The following is a 23,416-nucleotide window of genomic DNA, read 5'->3' as shown; positions in this document are numbered from 1 at the left end:
CTTGTATGGGTTTGGTCAGAAGAACGGGGGAAGATGGATAAGGAATATTACTAGAGAGCATTTCAAAGATGAAGCCTATGCATATGAACGCGCATATGTTACGTGAAATTTCGGTAGTTGGTACCATCAAAGATTATCGAGCATTGAGGAATTAAAACGGTGCCTGATAATATCCTGAAGACGTGACGAACGACGGTAAGAGCGCAAATAAGTAGCGGCGAGTGATGGCAAGAGCGCAAAAGTAGCGGCGAGCAATAGCAAGAGCACAAGTGAGTAGCGACGATGAGAACGCAAAGAAGCGGCAATTGTTGCATTTTTTTTCAAGCAATGCTAAGCAAAAACGACTTAAGAGGCGGTGAATCGGTGGCCACCAGCCTAGGAGGAGTGTTGGATCGAAGGCCTTGGGGAGGCAGCCTTATATGCGGGCAGAGCAGCGTCGACCCCCGATTTGCGGAGAGGCACTGTTCGGAGCAACATTGGCCCTTAATCTACGGAGCAAGGCGGAGGCCGACGCGGTCTGAGGCGACGGCAGCCCCCAAACTGCGAAGTGGGGCCTAGTCTGAAGCACTAGCTAGCGGAGCGATGTCAGCCCCCGATCTGCGGAGGGAGGCGCGATCCAGGGCAACAGCAAGTACAGTGGTATAACACGGGGGGAGGGGGTGAAAATAGCAGCAAATCGGACTAGAACCAGAGAGAGAGAACCGTTGAGGGGAAGAAAAAAATCCAAGATTTGGCTAAGATTAGAATGAGTTGCAACGTTGTAAAGGAAACCCTAACTCTAATATTATATTAGGTATAGCAACTTGTATTCCTTAGAGATTATGAGCTAATATATATACATATACAAGTAGCAATATACAAAGAACTCTATGTAACACGGGGTATTACACAAAGGCTATATATCTAACAGGTATTCATTGGTTTCCTGTGTGATTGCTTTTACTCTCTGTAGATCACAATAACATAAGTTCTTACCAAAATTTATGGTTGTTTCTAGTTGTTGTTTTTTTTTTTTTTTTGCCCGTATCGGAAGAACAAGATTGCTGCCTATACAGCTGGAGGTTCATGTTATACTTCTGTTTGACTTTCGGCGTGTCTACAACGATGAGTGTTCTTAAAAGGCCTCTAAATGTGAAAAGCTTGAGAAGTCGATCAAAATACAGAATTTGCTCCTGTTCTGATTGGAAATGTTGTCCCATGGTAGATATATTGCGTATAATAACCATCGAGGTATTCTAGTTTCATGGAGGCTTAACACCTGCAGGACAAAAATCACAACATTGTTGATCTTGCTCACTTCAGAAATGGATTTAAATTTAAAAATTATGAAAATCATTTCACCGTAGAGCTTCATTTGCCAGTAAAATGCATCTTCAACTCGATTTCATGTTGCACAAATAACAATTTCTAGAAGGAGAGAAACTCACCATCAATATTTGGATCAGCATGTACAAAAAAGCTGGCAGCTACTATCAGATAGCAGAGAACTAGCATCAACCCTTTTACACAATTTGAAGTCCCATCCTGAAAATGTTAATAAAAATTTTGAGACAAACAAATCTTGCAAAAGTAGAACAATGGGTTTGCAAACATGCTGTTTATATTATTTCAGTACCTGCAACAAAAATGCGACAACCAGTACGGTTAGTAAGAGGCTTGCAGTTTCGAACAGATGGAAATTCAAGTCCATTGGCTGGCCCATCAGCCATCCCATCACTACACAAAATGGTATCTACAAAATGAAAAGTATCTGTAAGTATGAAAAAAAAACTTGACATGAGCTCTTGAGAACTAGCTTAACACTGGCTGATGAACCAACCCACCACAAACATGGATATCTGCGTCGACGACCCTATTGCCACTCTAAGGGAATTGTCCTATGAAAAAACCAACAAGAACCTCACAAAATTGGCGAAGAGGAAAGGTTATTGAACATTGTTAGTTATTTTAAACTGCTGCTTACTAATTTGTCCTTCATTGCAGACATAACAGCACTGACGTGTTCTGCAGCATTCCCCACAATTGGAAGCAAAACAGCACTGATGAATGCAATTGGTATGCTCCAAGCCTTGGAAGCACCCTGAAAATAATTTGCAAGGCTAATCCATACAGATACTAGAATATCTTTCCATGATAACATATAGATATTGTATGTTATAAATTGTGATAAAGAGCAAAAGTAGCCGAAAGATTTTCATCATTAGATCAATGAGAGATAATACCTCGATTGCGTCAACTAAGTAGTCAGAGAGTACTGAGATCCAAGCAGTGAAAATCGCAAGACAAGCAATGGCTTCCCATTTGGAAATTTCAGGAACATCGTCGTCCTCATCCCCTTGATTCCCACCTCCTCCCTGGTTCAAATGCAGACAAGTACCTCAGAAACTTGCAAAGAGATGAAGATCAATAAGTTGAAAAGAACTAATTCAACATGCTTGCCTCATTAGCTTCATCACCACGGCGACTGTTCGACAGCTCGAAGTAAATGAAAGAAGCATAAGCAACAAGCATTATGCAGCTGCTGAACCTTGATAATGCCAGCTCTGACTTGCCAACGTTAACCTCCGTATGAGTATAATGCAGCATGGCAGGAGACAGCAACCCCATGACTGCCATCAAGAGCAGGCCGGAGTTCAGCACCGCATCTGCCTGCCAGCAGCACAGGATGAGCACCCCATCTGTATCATGCAAACCTGAAAACAGACAAGGATGGGCACCTTGCTGAAAGTCTGCTCCGTTTTGCCACAAGCGAGGCCCCCAGTGAAGAACGCGCAACCGAGAACCAGGAGCACGTTTGCCAGGATTGATCCGAGCAGACATTGCTGAACCACACGCAGCTTTCCGCTCCGGAGCGCATGGATCGATATGATCAACTCGGTGGCATTGCCAAATGTAGCATTCAGAAGGCCCCCGACTGCACATGAAAAGTCCAGCTGCATTCAAATGTAATTCAGTTCAGAATGATTCAGAATAAGAGCCACTGAGTGAGACCTGTTGGACCAGTGAAGAGCGCGAACTGCCTGCAGCAAGAAGCAAAGTGTCAAATATTTTTTGTGCAAGATCACCAAAACACACCAGGCAGGAGGGAAATTTGTGAGAACTAATTACTCGGTAGCGAAACCCAATCGCTCAGCCAAAGGAATGATACCCAACAAGCTCAGAGGAAACACCCAGCCCTTCAAACAAACAAGGCAACAAAATCAATACAACACCACAAGCATGCAAAAAGAGAAAAGAAAAGGAAGTGCTGTAACTGGATGAGTTGTCGATGAAAACTACATGATTTTGGGTGAGATAGTTGACCAGGATCGCCAAGAAGCCACATAGTATCAGCACATTGAGCTTGGATTTGAGCAGCACAATCTTCAGGCTACTGAAAACGCCCCAACTCGCAGAGCCTAAATTTCTTTGGAAACCTCCACCAATTCTGTGGGACAATGATTCCGGCGTAATAAGCGTCTCATCCTCGAACTCATCTGCTCCATCTGCCAATGGAGCCTGTTCTATAGGGAAATCGGTGTAGACGAATCCAGTGAATAAGTATGGAGATAAAAAAACTATGGAATGCTGCAATGGGAAATTCATGCAGAATGCACTAGATGGCACCGGCAATTACTACGATTAGTTACTCACTTGATTGGTAGACCTCTGGCCCTTTCCGTTGATGCTCTCCATCTGTACATCAGTAGCAACAAGAAAATGTGAAACCTAAATTTTACATGTTGTTTCTGAATGCAAATCCCTTTGGAACACTTGGTGCAATTTTCACATGAGTGGATTGAGGGTTGATAAGGGCATAAGGACATTGATGTCATTACAAAAAAAAAAAAAAACTAATTCTTGTGCACAATTGGCAGCATTACAAGTCATGTCGTCGGCATGCCCGATCCGCGGCGCAAAAACATAAAATCAACGATTCTAGGGATGAAAAATATTGCGACACGAACAGAATTCATTGTTATGATCCATGATCCCCAATACCGTTAAGAAAATGCGGCCATATGATTGATATGAAAATCTTTCAATTTACACAAGAACAGGAATAGAAACGAACCTCACGCGAGTTCTGACGGCCAGGCAAGAGCCTCCGGGAGCTGGAGTTGTCCGTCGTCATCGTTCCTGATCCAAAGGATGAAAACCAATTCAGAAAGAAAAGTGCGATTAATAGTAAAAAGAGATCCAAAGTAGTTCGGGCAATTTAGATTATCATTTCAATTTGTACTTTTTAGTTACTAATTTCTTTATTCAACAGAGACAGAGAAGAACAGAATGCTTACCCTCCCCTTCTTGAAATGTATGTCCCAAATCTAATGGGAACTAAGGCACTGTATCATGAGAGGAAGGAGGACGAGAGGTTAGGTGCATGGTTCGGTTAGACGGCATTTCATCTTCTCCTTCGTTTCTGGTCTGTTTTTGGTTGCGGTGGGAAGAGAGAGAGAGAGAGAGAGAGAGAGAGAGAGAGAGAGAGAGAGAGAGAGAGAGATTTCAACGGTCGCCCGCATGATCCCGCGAAATTGTCGCTAAACAGGAAAGCAAGTAAGGAATGCGGAACAGTCAGCAATGCAAGAACCGGCTTTGCAAAGTGGCCCTTCGTATTCCACAAAGAATTCTACTGGATCAAAATCGTTTGCAGTAACGATAATGGCATAGGGCTGAGGATACAAATGATTCGTTTAATGATATCGGCAGAATAATATCAAACGTGTCAGAAAAAAAAGAAGCTTGAATTAAGAGATCACTCGTGTTGCGAGGGTGTTTTGACAACACACAAACAGAAAAATTGATTGCTCTTACAAGAACCGCAATAGGTATTTCAGAGTCATCACACGAGCTGAAGATCTAAAAACAACTTTTGTAAGAGTTTTTGCTCCAGAACAGCTATCATCATTTAGCCAGTGTTGAACAAGTTGCAGCTCAAACAACATGCGGTTATCGCCTTTTTGATGGCTTTCCTTTCCCGGCATTGGATCCACTGCTCTCCTTGCCCTTCTTGAACCCAGTAAGAACCTTTTTTGCCTTGGACCATTGCTTTTCCGACTCTGCGTTTCTCATGAAAGGGCAAACTTCACCGATAGTAATCTTTGGGACCACCCGCACCTTTTTTGTCTTATTGTTCTCCTTGCATTCCACAGTGTCATGGCCTGTTGACCCATCTGTAGTGCCGGTAGACGGCATTCCCATGGAACTCAGCAACTTCTGCTCAGACAAGACCTGAGATGTAGCTTCCAAGGATTTTGAAGATTCCCCACTTTCAGAGACATTTGGAAGTACTGGTGGTGCTGGATTGGTGTTCGGCAATACTTGCGATATACTAAAAGATGTGCTCCCCATGCCCCCAACAAGATCTCTCCAGGCAGATTTCTGAGTCCACAATGATCCTTTTTTAGGTTCAGTAGAAACCATATTTTGTGCAGTTTCACTTTTGGTAGAAGAACGTGTTAGAGCCTCGACACCTTCAGGACCTGTGGGGCTTTCATCTCTGGGGGGTGCTGAAGAGGACTCAGATGTTCCTTTTCTTGTCAAACCTGGAGATTTTTGTTGATTTTGGCTGGCTTCTGGTATGGCAGGCAAAGACTTACCAGTGTTTCTCCTGTCTGAAATCATTGAAATAGGTTCTTGTTTCCTATTTCTAGGTTCAGATGAAGCCTCAGATCTCTGCCTCTTCTGTGGCAGGGAAGCCTCTTCAAATCTTGGGCGCTTTCTTGACTGCAAGTCCTGAAGATAAATGAAATTATGCCGATCATGTTTATACATATAATTGGGCATAAATTTGTGGATCACATGCAAACTGTTGACAAATGTATTTGCAATATGTGTACCTTAGTCACTTTCGGCTTTTCCATGTTTGCTTGCCCTACTGATTTATTGGACTTGCGGGGAGCAATGTTAATCACAAGGTCGTCATCCAAATCTTCATCCGAAGACTCTTCTGTTTCTTCCATTTGAAGATCATCCAAATCTTCCTCAGGAGCCTCTTCTGTTTCTTCAATTTGCATGTCATTCACAGCATCAGAGGGTTCCACGGTGTCAATATGAACATCACAATTCTCCATTTCCGATGAATCAAAGTGCTCATTCTCCTTCTCAAAAAGCTTGTTCATCACAGAATTCATAATGTTGCGTTCCTTCTGATATGCAGCAGCATTAAGAACAGAAGCATATTCATTATTAGCTGCCTCAGGAAGTCCACAGTGTTCCTCACAGTCGCAGAAATGAATCGGATAAGAAGGGACTTCAATATGTCGGAAACTGTACTTGTGCTTCCCCGTGCCTTTAAAAGGCAAAGCTTTCACCTGTAAGAAGATAATTGATTATGGAGAGCGCATGTCTATAAATTTATTGGCATATTAAAGAACCATTTCAATAGGAAATGCATGGCCGCAACCTTGATCTATATATTGCACAATACAATCATTAGATTTGTTTATGTTTTAGGTAGCTAAATGCCCATTATTATCCGATTTGTTTATGTTTATGTTCATCGCATATTGAGTCCACACTGTTAGAGAATCAGTTCACACCCTATAAAATGATAGCATATACCATTATGTACCACCTATGTGACCTTTGTAAGTAGCATTGTTAACGTGCTATAAATTTGTGCCTTTTTCACTTCTTGGAAGAGCATAGAACTAGAAGCACTACTCAACAATCAAATGTAATGTAAAAAAGCTTAGTATAAATGAGCAATTCAAAGATCAAACTATTCATAATATTGAGGAGCAGTGTAACTAATAGTCTAAACCTATGTTGGAGACTGACTAAACTCGCTAAAGAACCATACGGCACACAAAACCTCGTATATACTGAGAGCATGTCCCCTCGTTTGGATAGGCTTAAAAGCGGCTTTTCTCTGAAAAAAGTTAGAAACTATCCAAGCGACTGGCTTTTGGCCCCGGATTCTAGTGGCTTTTGGTTGAATGAGGAAGCGGTTATGGCTAAAATGAACTAAAAACTGAGAAGCAGACTGAGATGAGTTTTTCTGGCTTTTGGTGTGCTGAGACATTAAAAGTTTATTGTAAAAAACAACAACTACAATTCAACAGTTATAATCGCTTCCTCAGCTAACCAGAAGCTTCGAAGCCGCAGCCTATCCAAACCGGGCCTGTGACAGGTTTGTCACACATAAGTTCCAGAGACATGTACTACAACATAAGCAACTCTGCAACTGCTCACCTTCCTCAGTTTCGGGAAGTAGATGTTAATCTTCATACCCTCCAAAGCAGCCTTCTCTGGCTTCACCTTTTCCTGCTTCTCCACATTATCTTTCACCGCAGCTTCCTGCGTAGCAGCAGCCGCTGCATCCTGCTCCCATTCTCGCTTCAGGCGAGAGAGGTAGTGCTCCTTGGCCTTCTCCAGCTTAAGCTTCCCTCCTTTCCATTTACACCCGTTGTACTGCACACAAACATCATAACCTCAAACAGTCTTCAAGGGAAGGGCAACAACAAACGGCTACAGAACACCAGCATCTCTGATTAATTGTTCTTCGCTAAATTAATTTAAATTCGCAAAAAAGAAAGTGTGCGTCCATCTCCACTACGATGAACAGACAGAGGCTACAGAACCTAGTAGTGGAAGTCGACGTAGGCGAAAGCAATTGCGAGTGTTGAAGTAGAAAGACGAGAGGGCAGTGGGAGGTGCGTACGGTGGAGAAGAGCTTGGCGAGGGCCTTGTCGGAGGGGCAGTGGAAGTCGACGTAGGCGAAGCTACGGCCGCTGGTGCGCACGAACTCGACGCCAGCGACGCGCCCGACGGAGGCGAACACGGCCTCCAGGTCGGCCGCGCTCACGCCCTCCGCGAGCCCGCCCACGAAGATCCGCACGACAGCACCCACGCCGCCGCCGCCGCCTCCCTCCCCGTCCGCCGCCGCCATGAGAAGAGGCTCTTCTTTCTTGCGGTGGCTGGCAAAGCGAGCGCGCGCGGGGGAGGAGACGGGTGCAGGACGGCGGCGGAGGGGAGGGGAGGGGAGGGAAGGGAAGTGGGACGACGAGGCTGTAAGATTCGTGCGGAATCAGCACCGCCGGCCCAGGTGGTCTGTCACTGACAGGTGGGACCCACAAGCTGCAGGTTGGAGAGGCAAGGCTTCAAGGAGATTATGCGCTGTGTGGGCTTGAGTTGGGCCAACTAGTAATGGGCTCAAAAGGCCATAAGAGCGAGTGCTGATTTTACTCAAATCCAACGAAATTTTATTTTTAGTTTTTTTAAATAAAAAAATTGTAAATATATACGTCCGTTTTGAATTTGAAAAATTACAGATCTAAGACTCCGGCTATCGGTCTCTGAAATTGTCTTTTTTTTCTCATTGTACATGCCATATTTTTATCTGAAAATTTATGAAAAGCTAGATGATGTTGTACTCTACACCATAGATTTTTTGTTACAGAATTTGGCATGACTATTTTGAGAGTGATTTGAATTTTAAGAGTATTGGAACGTAATATTTTTATTTTTAAATATGTTGTCCGTTGAAAGGACGACAAGAGTATAGATTTGCAATTTTTGGAAATGAATGCATATATTTGCATTTTTTATTTAAAAATAAAAAATTAAAATGCAACCATTCCCTTCTATGCTTTTTGACCCTTTGATCAAATCCAAATCAAATCATGCAAATTTGCCACTCCCCTGTCTCTCAGAACGATCAGAATGAAGAACAAATTAGCTTAATTTATGGCCCAACGCTGAGCATAATTTCTAGCTGTTACAGAGCGCGAATGTACAGTACTAGTCTAGTAGCTAAGCTACCTTCTTCCACCCAAAAAAACTCCTGCCTCCAGTGATGGAGTTTGCACGCATGCCCTTCAAATGCTTGGTGCAACCCTTCGTCTTTTGACACATGAACCCCCGGTCGGTGCCTCCATTGCCGGCCAGAGCCATGCGTTTGCAATCCAAGCATGTCTTGTCCTGTCCATCTCACTGGGGCCATCTTCCACGTCCTTTATCAGATTGCAGATGTCCGAGCACTCCACCAGGCTACAAACAATACATGCATGCAGAGTTGCACACAGGAAGGTGTTGCTCTTGATAAGTTCTTGCCGATTGAGGGCTGGAATTACTAATCAGAAGAAATTCATGATCGATCTAGATATTAAGGGTGTATTTGGTTGGAGGGATATGAATGGTGATGGCCATCCAATTTTTTTAGGTGTTTGATTTGTGTGCGCGAGCGTACCAGTACTGCCGGCTGCGGAAACTGTCCTTGAACACCACCAGTGGTCTGCACGCATCCATCCATGCCGGGAAAACGAGAGATTAATCGCAGTTAATCGAACGACAAATCAACTGTTCAGTTGATTGAACCATCCATCGTTGCCGCGAGAAAGATGATCGGTGGATCGGTGAGCACGATCGGTCGGTACCGTACCTCCTGACGTTGAAGGGCCCGCCGACGCCGGGCACGCCCTAGCCGCCGAGGACGCACTTGGACGTGCACCGCGCCGCCAGGGTCGACTTGTGGTGCCGGATCCTGTTCTTCTCCCTCTGCCGCCCGTCCAGCTCGCCGTCCAGCGTCGGCGGGAGGTTGCGCAGCGGTACCGACCCCGCCGACTGCGGAGCCGGCGCAGGCGTCGACACCGACAGCACCACCGCCGGCGCCCGCAGCAGCCTCAAGCCAGCGCCGAGCCAGTCATGGATGGCAACGCGGGCTTCGTTGGCTGCTGCATCGTTCTCTAGCCCTCTGGAGCCATGCGTGGCCAGCATAGTTGGCTGAAGAAACGAACGAGAGACTCGTAGCAGAGCAAGGCAAACGAGGCCACCAGAATCTGGATGGTGCCAAACGTTGGGCGCGAGAGGCAAGCGGAGCGGAGCCTCAGGAATGTGAGCTGACGTGGGCTCGCTCTGCAGTACAGCCAACTGCATGCGTACTGCTGCCGCTTGCTCGTCCATCTCGATGTACGGCCACTTGCATCTTTTAAGTTTTGTCTGTTTGTTTGTGGTAGGAATTGTCGCAGTTTCGGGATGATATCCTTGTAAGTTGAACCAATCATCTTTCCACATCAGCTTAAGCTTTTTAAGTAAGGACAACGTATATTATCCTTGTAAGTTGAATCAGGTAAGTTCATCATCTTTGTATATCTTAAGCTTTGTAAGTAAGAATAATATATATTATCTAAGTAGGTAGTAACATGAGTTCTACATAAAGTGAAATTTAAGACGAGTCCTACATAAAATTAATTTTAGTTATTGTAATTTCCATAATGTTTATAGACGAGAGGAGGTAGTAAGCCGGGCTTTACTATTTAATAAAAAACGAAGAATTTTTTCACCTTTCAATAAGCCAGGTGTGCCATGGAGAAAGATAGAAGGGAGAGAGGAGAGAATTTTTTTTAAGTGTTTATAGGTCGGTAGCAAAGCTATTGTCGAATTGAAAAATCTTTTTGCTACTACCGGCTTCCACAATGAATAATATTAGGTAGTAAACCTTTACTGCCTGGTTTTTTAACATATTGTGGACGCTCTTAGTGGACCGGTTAGTATCACAATTCACAGTATATGGTGAGTCAGGGAGTGCTAATAATTCTTCACTGAACAGTGCCTCGATTGCTGCTTAATTTACTGCTCTTGAACAAAACATCCTCTTGAATCTGTCTTTGTCACAAACATGTGCTGCCACACTGCAACTACATATGAGATCCTTGAACCTTGAGGACAAGAACCATGGAACGAATCACTGTGACAGCAATTAACGAGTGGAACAGAGCTTTAAGCAGGGCAAACGTTTCAGACTTTCCTGAAAGTGCTGCATGATCCAGGTTCGGTGAAAAATAATAATAAAAACAAATGTGGCAGAACAAAAGGAACTTGTAAGAAAAATAGCAGAGCTTATACTTCACTCGTTACTGGAAAGAAAACTGAATCTTGAAGGCTGATGCAGGACATGCGCAGTACCGTCAGTATAGCTAGCTGCATATCAGGCAGCTAGTTAGTGATTCGATTCAGGCCGTTGATCGCTTACATGAATCCTTCTTTCCCTCTCGTTAGAATTTAGATGCTGTAGTGCTACTGCATAGTGGCGAACACAATGTGAAACTGGTATGTAAGGACTGCTGCGTAGTGCGTACTCCTCTTCTTCTTCTTCCTCCTACCGATTACTAGCATCGTGCTGTGCAGGTCAGTGACTGGAGTCAGCGTTGCAGAACAGGTAGCTGCAGTGCAGACGGATCATCGATGTTCCTGGCATGCATCGCACGCCATCGTCTCGTCGTCCACCCCCCGGCGCGTACAGTCTCCTTCCTCCTCACGAGAGAGCAGTACGATCGATCGATCGATGGAGGCAGTGGTATCTCATTACAGCACCGCTCGATTCGATATGATGGAGATGCGATAATAATGCAGCGGTATCCCTGCAACGCAAGCACGAGCACTGCTACCACGGCCCGGAAGCCATCGCTTCTGACCGGATCCATCTCATCCGGCAGAAGAAACTGGTCGGCCTCATGCATGCATGGAACACCGACGAGGCAAATGCAAAAGCTCATGCACACATGCCTGCGCTACAAGCAAGCTCCTGGAAGATCGATGGATCGATGGATCGATCACAGGTCTCAGCGTCGGTTTTGCGTGTGTGCGTGTGATGGGTGACGGCTGTCGGCGGCAACCGACCAACCGAGGGGCAGAGCTTCGGTCAGGCACCGATTGCTCCTTCCTCCCTTCCTTTCCTTCCCCTGCTGGCTGCTGCGATCCGGCTCGATCACCACTACTGAGTGAGCACGGCAACCTTTCCCCTGGCATGGCGATCTGCCGAGAAACGTTCTGCCGAAATAGCCAGGCAGAGGCAGGCCTGACGGCCGGCCGGCAGATACACGGATGCACTGACGGGCAGCCGAAGCCTGCAGACGACGACCTGCTATGCTCGGAGTTGTTGTGTCGGTCGATCCGGCACGGCCAACTGTTGGTGGAACATTCGCATATGGGCGTACGTCGCACAAGATGACTTTACTGCTCTACTTGCTGTTACTAAGTAGCGCAGCGGCAAAAATATAAAATTAGATAACATACACGACTGTATTTATTAAAATAGGTAATATATCATCGTATTTATAATTTTAGCATTCGTATTCGGCACTTCGTTTACCGAAAATTGACTTTTGGTACAGCATACACCGAAAATACTATATTCGGCACACGGTGTGCCAAATATAGTACTGTAGCACCGTATTCGACACGTGGTGTGCCGAAAATGCTCTATAACAGTACCGCGCATGAACAGTACAGCAGTGCGTTTGAAAATTTCGTTTTCCCTCTTTTTCAAAACGATGGTCTTCTGTTACTTCAAAAAATTTAAATTTTTTTTACGTGTTCCATAATCCATGTGCAACCCATTTTAATTGGATTCACCAAAAAATCCTTTGTATATTTAAAACTAAAATTCTCCAAAAAGACTACTTTTATAACTTGTAATAATTGTTAGTGTCTCAAATAAATTCCCAAAAATTAGAAAAATTCACTAATATTCTTCTTATGTGATGGAATAATTTCTAAAACTATTTCCAGACCTAGTTTATATGATAAAAAAGTGAGTTCCTTTGTAATACTTCATTTATATGCATTTTTATCATTTCATGTAAATGAAGCATTACAAAGTAACTCACTTTTTCATCATATAAACTAGGGCTAAAAATAATTTTAGAAATTAGTCCATCATATAAGAAGAATATTAGTGATTTTTTCTAGATTTTTAGGAATTTATTTGAGACATTAACAATTATTACAAGTTATAAAAGTAGTTTTTTTGAAGAATTTTATTTTTAGATATACAAAGAATTTTTCGATGAATCTAATTAAAATGGGTTGCACATGGATTATGTAACACATAAAAAAAATTAAAATTTTTGGAGTAACAGAAGACCACCATTTAAAAAAAGAGGGAAAACAAAATTTCAAACGCACTACTGTTACTGTTTATGCACGGTACTGTTGTAGCCCATTTTCGGTATATCGTTTACCGAATACGGTGCTACAGTACCATATTCGGCACACCGTGTGCCGAATATAGTATTTTCGACCCGAAAGTCAATTTTTGGTAAACGAGGTGCCGAATACGAATGCGAAAATTGTAAATACGATGATATGTTATCTATTTCAGTAAATACGGTCACGTATGTTGTCTAATTTTGTATTTTTGCCGTAGCGCAGCATGACGGAATGAGTGTATAGACCAGTTTTTGTTTTTTTGCTGTTTCTGAACTAAACAGTTCGAAGCTAGAAGTGCACAAAATTGGCTTCTAAGAAGTAAAAGTTTTTTCTAGAAAAAATGTAAAGTCAAAATTGTTATAGTAAAAAATCCAATAATAAATAAACGAAAACGGTGGTAGACTCTTTTTTTCTGTTGTTTCTTTCTCATGCCAGTTCACGAGCGGTTCCTGTTGGGGAGGAAAAAAGTCCCGGGACTGTAGGATGTGAATGCAGATGGCTGCTGTAGCGATGGGTGCCCAGAGCGGAGCAACGGTGCTGGCATTGCAGCTTTTCGAAGCGATACAGAGGAGAGAGAGGAGTCAGCTCCGAGCCCGATCGATGCATGCCCGTGTTGCCTTGCCTGTCCCTATCCCTGTCCCTGTCCGCTGTTCGATTCCGTAAAAAGCACGTAGCAGTCAGGACTCAGAACGCGTCTTCTCTTTACGCGTCGATCTCGATCGTGATCATCGGTCACGCACTACACCTGTCACCTTTGCGTACGTGGTCAAGTGTACAAACGCATGGCTATAGCCTATAGCGGTTGGCTGATGTCGTCGGCCCCGGCCCCGGCCCCATCAGCTCGCCCGATCATCCATTCTTCCCTTGCCAATGCAAGCATCATGCATATCACCTATGCTCTTCTTTTCTATTATATAAAATACAAGTTGATTTACGTGTCATATCTTCTATGATCTTCTCTCATCTAACAAAAACTCTTAAATTTTAAATAATTTATTCACTTTTACCATCCACTCTCGTCCTTCAGCTCTTATCTCGTTACCGGTTATAGATATTGGATCCTTTTTATTAATGAAAATAGTTGAAGAAATTATGAGAGAAATTAGCGAATAATCTCCTCTCCGTTTTCGGATTCCATCTGAAATGAACTGCGGTATCACTCTCGACATATTTATTCAACGACACTCCTATGTCGCATCCATATCTTCATACCTTGAGTTTATGCATGTTACCATAGTTAATGTTTATATTTTCATTGCAACGCACGAGCATTTAGTGATATATATCCTACTGTCTCGCTGAGTGACCTGGAATAGGGGAATTAACGTTGTTGTAGAACAGGGGAACAGTGCAGAAATCTCCCGAAACTGAACTGCAGAGATTGTCAGTTTTTACAGTGTTCGATGGTCGATTCGGTTTCTATTTCTGGGATATTCGATGTATAGTGTTCAGTTCGGTTTTAAGGTTTCAAACACCAAACCAAGCACATGGGCCTCAGCAGAATTCTCCCTCACTCGCTCCTCTCTCTTTTCCTCGTGGGCCAGCGGCGTGCGCCTAGATGCAGCATCGGGTGGCTCACGCGAGCAGTCGCATCGTTGACGGGCCACAACCGAAGTGATGCGCGCCAAAGCTTGACGGAGGTACAACGACGCTCTACGTCTGCTTGATTCGGACGGAGATGACTCAGGGTAGCGAGTCAACAATGAAGCTCATGGCGACGACAATGAAGAACAGCGACAAGGAAAGCTCCAAATTCGACCCTGCCCATGGCGGATTCACAAGGAGGAAAGGTCAAAGAGATGTGCAAGATACTAAAAGAGTCACGTCTGCAAGGAATCGACCTAGGCTCACCGGAGCAGGGAGAATCGGTAGAGGCGGCTTCGATCTTCACGGACGAAGTTAAGAAAGAAAACTGCGTGAAACTCTTATTCGGCCAGGAAATGAAGCATTCGCATGGGATCCGCGCGGGGAAAGCTCCTAACGACCTTTCTTTGTGCGAATCCGAGCTCTGTTTGTGGGATTTGGGCTCAGCAATGGAGCTCCTCTCGGTGACGAGCCGACAATTCTCTGTGCGCTGTTCTTCTTCAGTGGGAAGGATGAGGCAAAGAGTGAGATAAAGGAGATAAGACCTCGGTTGTCCATAGCAAAGGAGAAGCGGTCAGATTGGTTGGCAAGGGTGATGTACATAAGCTCGTTGTTGCCGATTTTCGGTGAAAACTAAAAACCAAACTATAAAAACCACAACAAAAAATGGTCAATTTTCCATTATTTTTCAGCATTTTTTGTTTGTATATTAAAAACCGAATTATTCAAAAAAAAAATTCAAACCGATATAACCGAAAAAAACGAATACGCAGGCCTAGTCACCAATTCCAGTTCGCCACGCATGCGTAGCCTAGTAGCTATTAAATGGGCCGAAAATGCAGAGGCCCGCCTGGCACAGCTGACGTACCTGCTAAGCATACCCGTGCAACTAGCAGATTGTACCAGCACGTTGCATACCTGTGTGATGCTGTGAGTTGTCAAGCGGGAGGAAATTTACAAAAACTAAGCGTAAAGTTATTTCCCTCCATTTTTTTCATGTGATAAATTGTTGATTTTTAAAAAAACAAGACATTATATATAGAGAGCATTTTTAAAAAATTTAAATTTCTCTATACAGATAATCAAACTCCAGTACAACACACAGACATATGCACATATTCATATCATTATACACATATACTCACACAATGCCTATTAAAAACCAAAGATACTAAACTTGAAAATCGATAAAGTCATGACATGCGTCTATTATTAAAAAAGTTATCTTAGTAAGATACATAAAGAATAAATCTAGGATTTATTTTTTAATAAATAAAAAATACAACCATATCCACTCCTCACCCAAATCAAAGCTTTGATTCGCTATATAGAGAGCATTTGAATGCACGGCTCGATAATTCTTGTTTATACGGATGAACAGTTAACTACTGCTAGTGTCTTCGAGGGGGGAAAAAGGAGCTGGAGTTAGTAAAAGTAAAACGACAAGCTTAATGACACGTCACCTTCCGAGCAGTTTAGGTTAAAAAAAGGGAAAACTGCAAAACCCCCCCCCCCAAAGTCACTTGGATTTTGACTTTCCCCCCAAAAGTTGTTTTTGTTGCAAAAAGCCCCCCAAAAGTTTGACTTTGTTGCAAAAAACCCCCTAAAAATTCAAAAAAATAAAAAAATCATTAAAAAAATTCTAAAAAAAACTAGAGACAATTCTAAGACCTTCTGTGAAATTTGTTTTCAAAAATAATATCCTTTGCATCATATTTCATGGAGAGGAAGTTTGGAAAAAAAAGAAAAATATGCAGCTCATTTATTAACTCATGTTATTTTAAATTTGTCATGTCTACCATTATTTTTCCTACACAAATAATTATTTAAGTAAACTAATAAAAGTGGTTTCACTAATTTTGGGGGTGTTATGGATTAGTTATGAATTAATCTATCTGCAACCCATCTACTGAATCCTGCACGTTACAATAACTATTTCAAGATTTCATGTATTTTTACAAGATAGAGGATCATGTAAGAAGACTAAAAAATTTTGTTTCATGATTTTTGGATTAGTAAATAATTAACTATGCATTTAACTCGAATTAATAAATGAGTTGCACGTTTTTCTTTTTTTTCAAACTTACTCTCTATGAAATATGATGCAAAGGATATTATTTTTGAAAACAAATTTCACAAAATGTCTTATAATTGTCTCTAGTTTTTTTTTAGAATTTTTTGTGATTTGTTTTAAATTTTTTTGAATTTTTAGGGGTGTTTTTGCAACAAAATCAAACCTTTGGGGGGTTTTTTGCAACAAAACAACTTTTGGGGGGGAAGTCAAAATCCAAGTGACTTTTGGGGGGTTTTTTGCATTTATCCCTTAAAAAAACTACTGGCAACTTTTGTCTGCACCAGCCAGCATGCTGCATGCGTGGCTCTGGTTTGGTTCAAAAGTTGGAAGCTGCCTTGGAATCCACAACCACAGGTCGCACGGAGCATAGAATAACAAAGCCCAGCTAATCAGTGTCCGGTCCAGCCGCACCGCATTATAGTAGCCTGATGGGCACGTTAGGCTGGATCTGGGCTTAACCAGCCAAGAGCATACTGCCACTGGCCTTAGCAGCGTCCAACTTGCTACAGTACCGTACTCATATACACGTCTAAACAAGATTGAAAACATAACCTTTTATAACACGGTCATAAACTTTGACTATTTAATATATTCACGTGTATGTTGTAATTTTATGAAATTTTATCTCAATAAAATACGACTTAGATGAATAGGTTTCACTACAGTAACCCTAACCGCAGACACCTGTTTTTCATGAGTCCAGTTCCTGCATCACTTTTTTTCTTTTTCTTGAGTCAGTATTAACTAAGGCTGGGAGCAGTTGTACTCCTTTTCCGCTCGCTTTTGTCGACGTCCACACAATGCAAGCACGTACGCATGGCAGGCAAATCACTCAGAAATCAGTCCCCATGCCATGCAAATACAAATTTAGAAACAAAAACAGTGGCAAAACCGAACCGAACCGAACAAAACGCCAGCCAAACTGAACCACCCACGTTCAAATTCCCTCGCTACGTGACGCACCGCCCGTCAACCAACCAGCCGCGTCGTCCCGCCCGTCCGCGCACGCATCCGTGATCAAGCAAGCACACAGCTACTGATCAGCAGGCTGAGCTGAGCTGCTGGGTGGGTGGCTGGCCCCCCATGTGACCCCCTCCCTCCCCGCTCCCCATGTGCCCGCTCTGAGTGTCACTGCTGCTTCACGCGCCACCACACTCTCCTCCGTGATCCCTGCCTGCCTGCCTGCCTGCCTCTCTAGATCAAGCCGCGTTCATCTTCCAGATCACACCAGCGTCGGACGAGCCTGCCCTGACCGTCTCACCTCGAGACGCCAAGCATGATCCCTCGCATCGCGGCCGCGGCGGCGGTGTGCGCGCTGCTGCTGCTGCTGCTCGGGCCTGAGCCCGCGGCGTCGCAGCAGGAGGGCGGCGTGTCGGAGGCGTACGCGGCCTCCTTCGCCTCCCGCTTCGACGCGCCGCCGTCCTGGACCTTCCCCAACCCGCGCCTCCGAGCCGCGTACGCCGCGCTGCAGGCGTGGAAGCGCACGGCCATGTTCTCCGACCCCTCCAACTTCACCGCCAACTGGGCCGGCCCCAACGTCTGCGCCTACAACGGCGTCTTCTGCGCGCCGGCCCCCGGCGCCGGGTACGGGCACGGCGACGTCGTCGTGGCGGGCATCGACCTCAACCACGCCGACATCGCGGGGTACCTCCCGGCGTCGCTCCCGCTCGGCCTCCCCGACCTGGCGCTCATCCACCTTAACTCCAACCGCTTCTGCGGCATCGTGCCGGACACATTCCGCCACCTGCGCCTGCTCCACGAGCTCGACCTCAGCAACAACCGCTTCGTCGGTAAGTTCCCAGAGGTCGTGCTCGCGCTGCCGTGGCTCAAGTACCTCGACCTCAGGTTCAACGACTTCGAGGGCTCCATCCCGCCGGCGCTGTTTGACCGCCCGCTCGACGCCATCTTCCTCAACTCCAACCGCCTCCGCAACCCGATCCCGGCGAACCTCGGCAACTCGCCCGCCTCCGTCGTCGTGCTCGCGCACAATAAGCTTGGAGGGTGCATCCCGCCGTCCATCGGGAAGATGGCCGAAACGCTGAACGAGATCGTGCTCATCGCCGACGAGCTCACCGGATGCATCCCGCCGCAGGTGGGGCTGCTGAAGAAGGTGACTGTGTTCGACGTCAGCGACAACCACCTGCAGGGCCAGCTCCCGGCGAGCATTGGTGGTATGGCCGCCGTCGAGGAGCTCGACGTCGCCAGGAACCACTTCGAGGGCGCCGTGCTGGCCGGCATCTGCGGCCTGGCGAGCCTCAAGAACTTCACATACACGGACAACTTCATCACCTCGCGCCCGGGCTGCGCGAAGGCCACAGCCGACGGCGCCTGGAACTGCATCCCCGGCGCGCCGGTCCAGCGCCCGCCGTCGCAGTGCGCGCCCGCCGCGGCGCACCCGTTCGACTGCAGCAAGGCGCAATGCCAGGCAGCGGCGTACACCCCGACTCCTGGTGGTGGTCCCCCTGGCGGGCATGGTGGAGGTGGCCAGCCCACGCCGGTGGGTTCGCCTCCAAAGGGCTCCACCACTCCGTCCTACCCGTCGCCGCCGTCGAGCGCCACCACTCCGTCATACCACTCGCCACCCAGGGGTTCCACCACTCCGTCATACCCATCGCCGCCTCAGGGCTCGACCACACCGTCCTACCCTTCACCACCGTCCAGCGCCACCACTCCGTCCTACCCGTCGCCGCCTCAGGGATCAAGCACTCCGTCTTATCCGTCGCCGCCGTCGAGCGCTACCACCCCGTCTTACCACTCGCCACCTCAGGGGTCACCCGTGACGCCGTCATACCCATCGCCACCAAAGGGCTCTTCCAACCCGCCGTACCCTTCACCGCCGTCAAGCTCCAGCACGCCATCCTACCACTCGCCGCCGCAGGGCACGCCAACCCCGTCTTACCCGTCACCGCCGTCCGGCTCCACAACTCCAGTGACACACGCGCCGCCCCCACCGACATCGGCCGACAAGCCGGACGTGCGGTACGGGCCGCCCCCGGGCTCGTATGGCCCCAGCCCCTCAACGCCCCCGTCCCACGGCTCGTCGTCGCCTCCCTCTACGGGCTACCAGCCGCCATCCTCCGGCCAGCCCGCGGCGTCGCCGCCCACAGAGCACCCCGGCTACGTCCTGCCGCCACACGCCCCTGGGACCCCATCCTCGGCCCCGTCACATCCCACCACCCCCTCGGGGCCGGGCTTCCACCCGCCGACGACGCCAGGAACGCCGTCTTCCCCGCCGAAGCATTGCTCGCCGCCGTCTCAGGGCGGCTCCACCGGCGGTGACCACGGCCACGGGCACCCACCCGGCGGGAAGCTGCCGTTCCCGCCCGTCTACGGCGTGTCATACGCGTCGCCGCCGCCGCCGGTGAAGCCGTACAACTAGTTTCTGATCATCGCCACCTCGCCGGAGCGCCGGCTCAGCTCCGACCACCATTACCACCATCTGCACCAGTATAATACTTCTCCATCCCTCTGGTATTTCTGCTGCTTCTTTTTTCTGCTTCTTCCTTTTCTTTGACGAATATTTGATCAAATTGAATCAAAGAGTTGCAATGTATTAATTCCTTTTTCTTTCTTCCTCCCTGTCCTCACCGAATTTACTAATTTGGAGATGTAATTTTGATATTATACTCCTATCACATTACATTGTCCGGCACATGAACGTTGTGGGATCTATGACATAGTAGTTCCCTCTGTCTATGTTTGGCATGGGTTAATTCCTCGTAGAGATATGCCGAATGCAGCCGCCATGGAATGGAAAGCGGCAACCTTTCAGAAAGATCGGGAGAATGTTCGCAGCAGAGATGGATCGATGCATGTGTTGGCCTTCCTTTTGGTAATAAAGGATATTCGCTAACAATTCCGGGAAAAGAAAGAGGGAACAGGGGTGGCTCACTGTGGAAGCAGATCAAGATGTGGCCCTTGGGGAGCAGATGCTGCAGAATCGGCACCGGTGAAGAAGATAACCAAGCGGAGAAGAAAGCAGCTCACAGGTAGGTGGCTAATGCTGTAATAATTGGACAGCAACCACCATGTTGTACTTGCCGGATTCGGATCGGGGAGGGAGAAGGCGGACAGCAGCAGGTTGTCCTTAGAGAACAACGGACGGACCACAGGGCCGTGCGTCCATGGAGCGCGTCGCGTCGGCGTCAGGTGGGCATGCGACGGCGACTCGACTCTGCGGACGGTGGATGCATGCATGGGTGGCGGGGCAATGTTCCCAAACGAGAATGGTGGTCGGTGCAGTGTGGCCGGTGGGTGAAGAACATGCGGGGTAGGTAGGAGTAACCATCGGATATTAACTGCGAACGGTGGATCCATGCACGAGTACAGAAGCCGTATTTTAAAATAAAAAGGTGTTTAAAAGAACGGTGGAGATGGTATCCTATCAAAATCACTTTAAAATATAAACCTACTGACTTTTATAAACTAAACAAATATATAATTTGACTAACTTTTTTAATATTATAAAATTTGATTTTTTTAAAATAAAAATACGTTTTACATAGCTGGACGGAGGGAGTATTAACTATCTAAGCAGCTCTCACGGTGGCCGACAAGCTGGCGGTGATCCCTCCATGAGATGCCGGAGTTGGCTCAGTTTGATAAGGTTACCAATGGCGACAAAGCAGGAGATTGGAATCAGAGAGGAAAGTCATTCATGAACAGTAAAACAAATAGTGATCTATGAGAGAGTGAAGAGTGATGTGCAGTAAAATACCAAAGCGATATTGTAGCGCAATTATTGTTTATAAATATTGTATTGATACTACTGTAACGAGGGAACTGTAGTAGTTCTATTTCATCTGAGTAGTTGTACGGTATCGGGAAAATCGCAGCTACTATTCACAGCGACATATAGCAGTACTGTACCTCTAAGCAGTGTGGGTACCGTTACGTCCTATCCGGATCCTGTGCACTGACGGTTGAGAAATCTCAGCCGTACGATCCGTGCCGAACGTTTCAGACTATCTGTTACAGTAAAAATTGGAACAATATAAAGTTGCGATCTACTGTACCTACAGTAAATATGAATAATTAATGTTGAGTATTCTGGCACAAGACCCATTTAATTGTGCAAACAATGTTTGTCGGATCCCTCTTTGGGTTACCTTGTGTAGCTTATATTAGTCACTGGATCAGTAGCTGGTACGCATGAATTCTAACAGAAGTAGATATCATAGATATACATCGATTAAGTACGATAATAGAGTACAACACAGAGTTCATTACAATAAAGACCCGTAGACATCAATTAACAAACCCTCACAGCACAACGAAAACATACAAAAGCGACCCATGCCCTATAGACAGCTTGAGTGCAGACGAAATCAACTTCTCTAATCTTCATCTTCTCTTTTGACGAAGTTGGCTTCTGGATCATCTGGATCCACAATTAGCAAGTGTGAGTACATAAGGTACTCAGCAAGTCCTACCTCAATTGAAAAATATTATATGCTTATGGGTAGATCAAAGATAAGACTGTAGAGTCTTTTAGATTTCCCAAAGACTAAATTCCGAGCGTGCATGCTCTCGTCATGCAGCATGCACGCTCAGATGAGCCGTTCGTTCTGCATCGGATGTCATTAGATACATGCATGGAGAAGAGAAATATGACAAAATTGCTGACGTCATTCACATGCAAATCTATTTCAAAACTTTAAAAAACTATAGTTTTCAAACTGAGCATCTAAATTAAAATCCGATCACACCATTGTGTTTCGTGCTATAAGAGCTTCAAAACTAGACCCCAGTTGAATATATTTTGATGATATTTTTTTTTCTAACATCAACTTCGTATAAAAAAGTACTTCTGTGTGCATTATAATTTGCTTATGATTTTTGAAATCTTGATCATGACTATAAAAAACTTGCTTATTCATCAAAATATTTTTCTCAAATCTGTACCCAGTTATGCTAATTTTGCTTTTCAAATTCACATAATATGCTTTTCTGGTTCACATGAATTGCTTGTAATTTAGAACTAATATGTTTTTATGAGTTTACACGGATTTGAGTTTTTCAAATTGAAACAATTTGCTTTCTGGATTTTCTGAACTGCTTGGGTGCGTCTCTCTTCTTTGCTGCTATGCCATGCTAGTCTTTGTTAGGATTACTAAGATGGTTAGATGAAATGCTTTTTCACAGCATATGAAATATTTTTCTATAGTATATAATTTTTTTTAATACATATGATTTTTGCCTGTGGACATAAAAATTCGCTTTTTCCCAGGTATTGTCGCGGACGTGCTCTGCGTGTGTCATGCTAATTTGCCCTAATTAGGAAAACAATTAATTAAATATTTTCTTAATTAAGAGTGTGCATGCTATCCTTTTATAGCATGCACAACCAATATTTAGTCGTGTCCTTTAGATTTTGCGGAAAGCTAGTTTTGTTGATGCAAGGTTTATTTTGCAAAGACTACCTTTAATAAAAATATTTTTGAAGATAACACGTAAGTTGAGCACATGGGGGTTGACGGCCCTCGGGGAGATACTTCCATACCGTCAGTTCCCACAAGTTTTTTGCCAGCGGACACACAGTCCAGGAGGCTTAGGGCATAAAGCCAAAACCCTTCTTTTCGGAAACACGGGCACGCAGCCCACTCACACACCAAGGAGATACTCACGCCGAAAAACTAATAATTGTGATCAAACCATAGCATATCCTTGACCGAGGACACGGCTATCTGGATAGGTTTAATACTCTGCAGAGGTTGTATACTTTATCCACAAGATATGCATAGGCTCCCACCTTAGCAACTGGTGGAGCTGTCATAACGAGACGCAACGACCTCACAACGTAGTCACAATAACCACCCATGGGCCACTAAGATACCAGGGACCTTA

The 23,416-nt window shown here is 45.4% G+C and overlaps 3 protein-coding genes and 1 pseudogene across 3 annotated transcripts; 1 reads left to right on the top strand and 3 right to left on the bottom strand.

Moving 5' to 3' along the window:
• Positions 1 to 820: 820 nt before the first annotated feature.
• LOC133918341 (putative vacuolar cation/proton exchanger 4) lies at positions 821 to 4,265 on the bottom strand. Its single transcript, XM_062362185.1, has 13 exons — positions 4,055 to 4,265; positions 3,634 to 3,675; positions 3,280 to 3,498; positions 3,109 to 3,176; positions 2,992 to 3,020; positions 2,718 to 2,914; positions 2,436 to 2,649; positions 2,223 to 2,350; positions 1,964 to 2,080; positions 1,824 to 1,877; positions 1,616 to 1,732; positions 1,428 to 1,524; positions 821 to 1,258 (listed from the first exon to the last, which is right to left on the bottom strand). Exons 1-13 carry the CDS (start codon positions 4,112 to 4,114, stop codon positions 1,242 to 1,244), a joined length of 1,359 nt encoding a protein of 452 aa, XP_062218169.1. The 5' UTR covers positions 4,115 to 4,265; the 3' UTR covers positions 821 to 1,241.
• Positions 4,266 to 4,703: 438 nt separating this feature from the next.
• LOC133918338 (protein REPRESSOR OF SILENCING 3-like) lies at positions 4,704 to 7,963 on the bottom strand. The gene is made up of 4 exons (XM_062362183.1): positions 7,646 to 7,963; positions 7,177 to 7,395; positions 5,820 to 6,293; positions 4,704 to 5,715 (listed from the first exon to the last, which is right to left on the bottom strand). Exons 1-4 carry the CDS (start codon positions 7,871 to 7,873, stop codon positions 4,930 to 4,932), a joined length of 1,707 nt encoding a protein of 568 aa, XP_062218167.1. The 5' UTR covers positions 7,874 to 7,963; the 3' UTR covers positions 4,704 to 4,929.
• A 596-nt stretch (positions 7,964 to 8,559) lies between these two features.
• LOC133918340 (uncharacterized) lies at positions 8,560 to 9,747 on the bottom strand (annotated as a pseudogene).
• Positions 9,748 to 17,636: 7,889 nt separating this feature from the next.
• Positions 17,637 to 20,144, top strand: LOC133918336 (leucine-rich repeat extensin-like protein 7). Its single transcript, XM_062362180.1, has one exon. The coding sequence runs from the start codon at positions 17,847 to 17,849 to the stop codon at positions 19,947 to 19,949; it is 2,103 nt and encodes a 700-aa protein (XP_062218164.1). The 5' UTR covers positions 17,637 to 17,846; the 3' UTR covers positions 19,950 to 20,144.
• The last annotated feature ends 3,272 nt before the right edge of the window (positions 20,145 to 23,416 follow it).

This window comes from Phragmites australis, chromosome 5, assembly GCF_958298935.1.
Source record: "Phragmites australis chromosome 5, lpPhrAust1.1, whole genome shotgun sequence".
Taxonomy (NCBI): Eukaryota; Viridiplantae; Streptophyta; class Magnoliopsida; order Poales; family Poaceae; genus Phragmites; species Phragmites australis.
The sequence above is the reverse complement of the archived record's forward strand: the minus strand, read 5'-3'. Positions and strand labels throughout refer to the sequence as shown.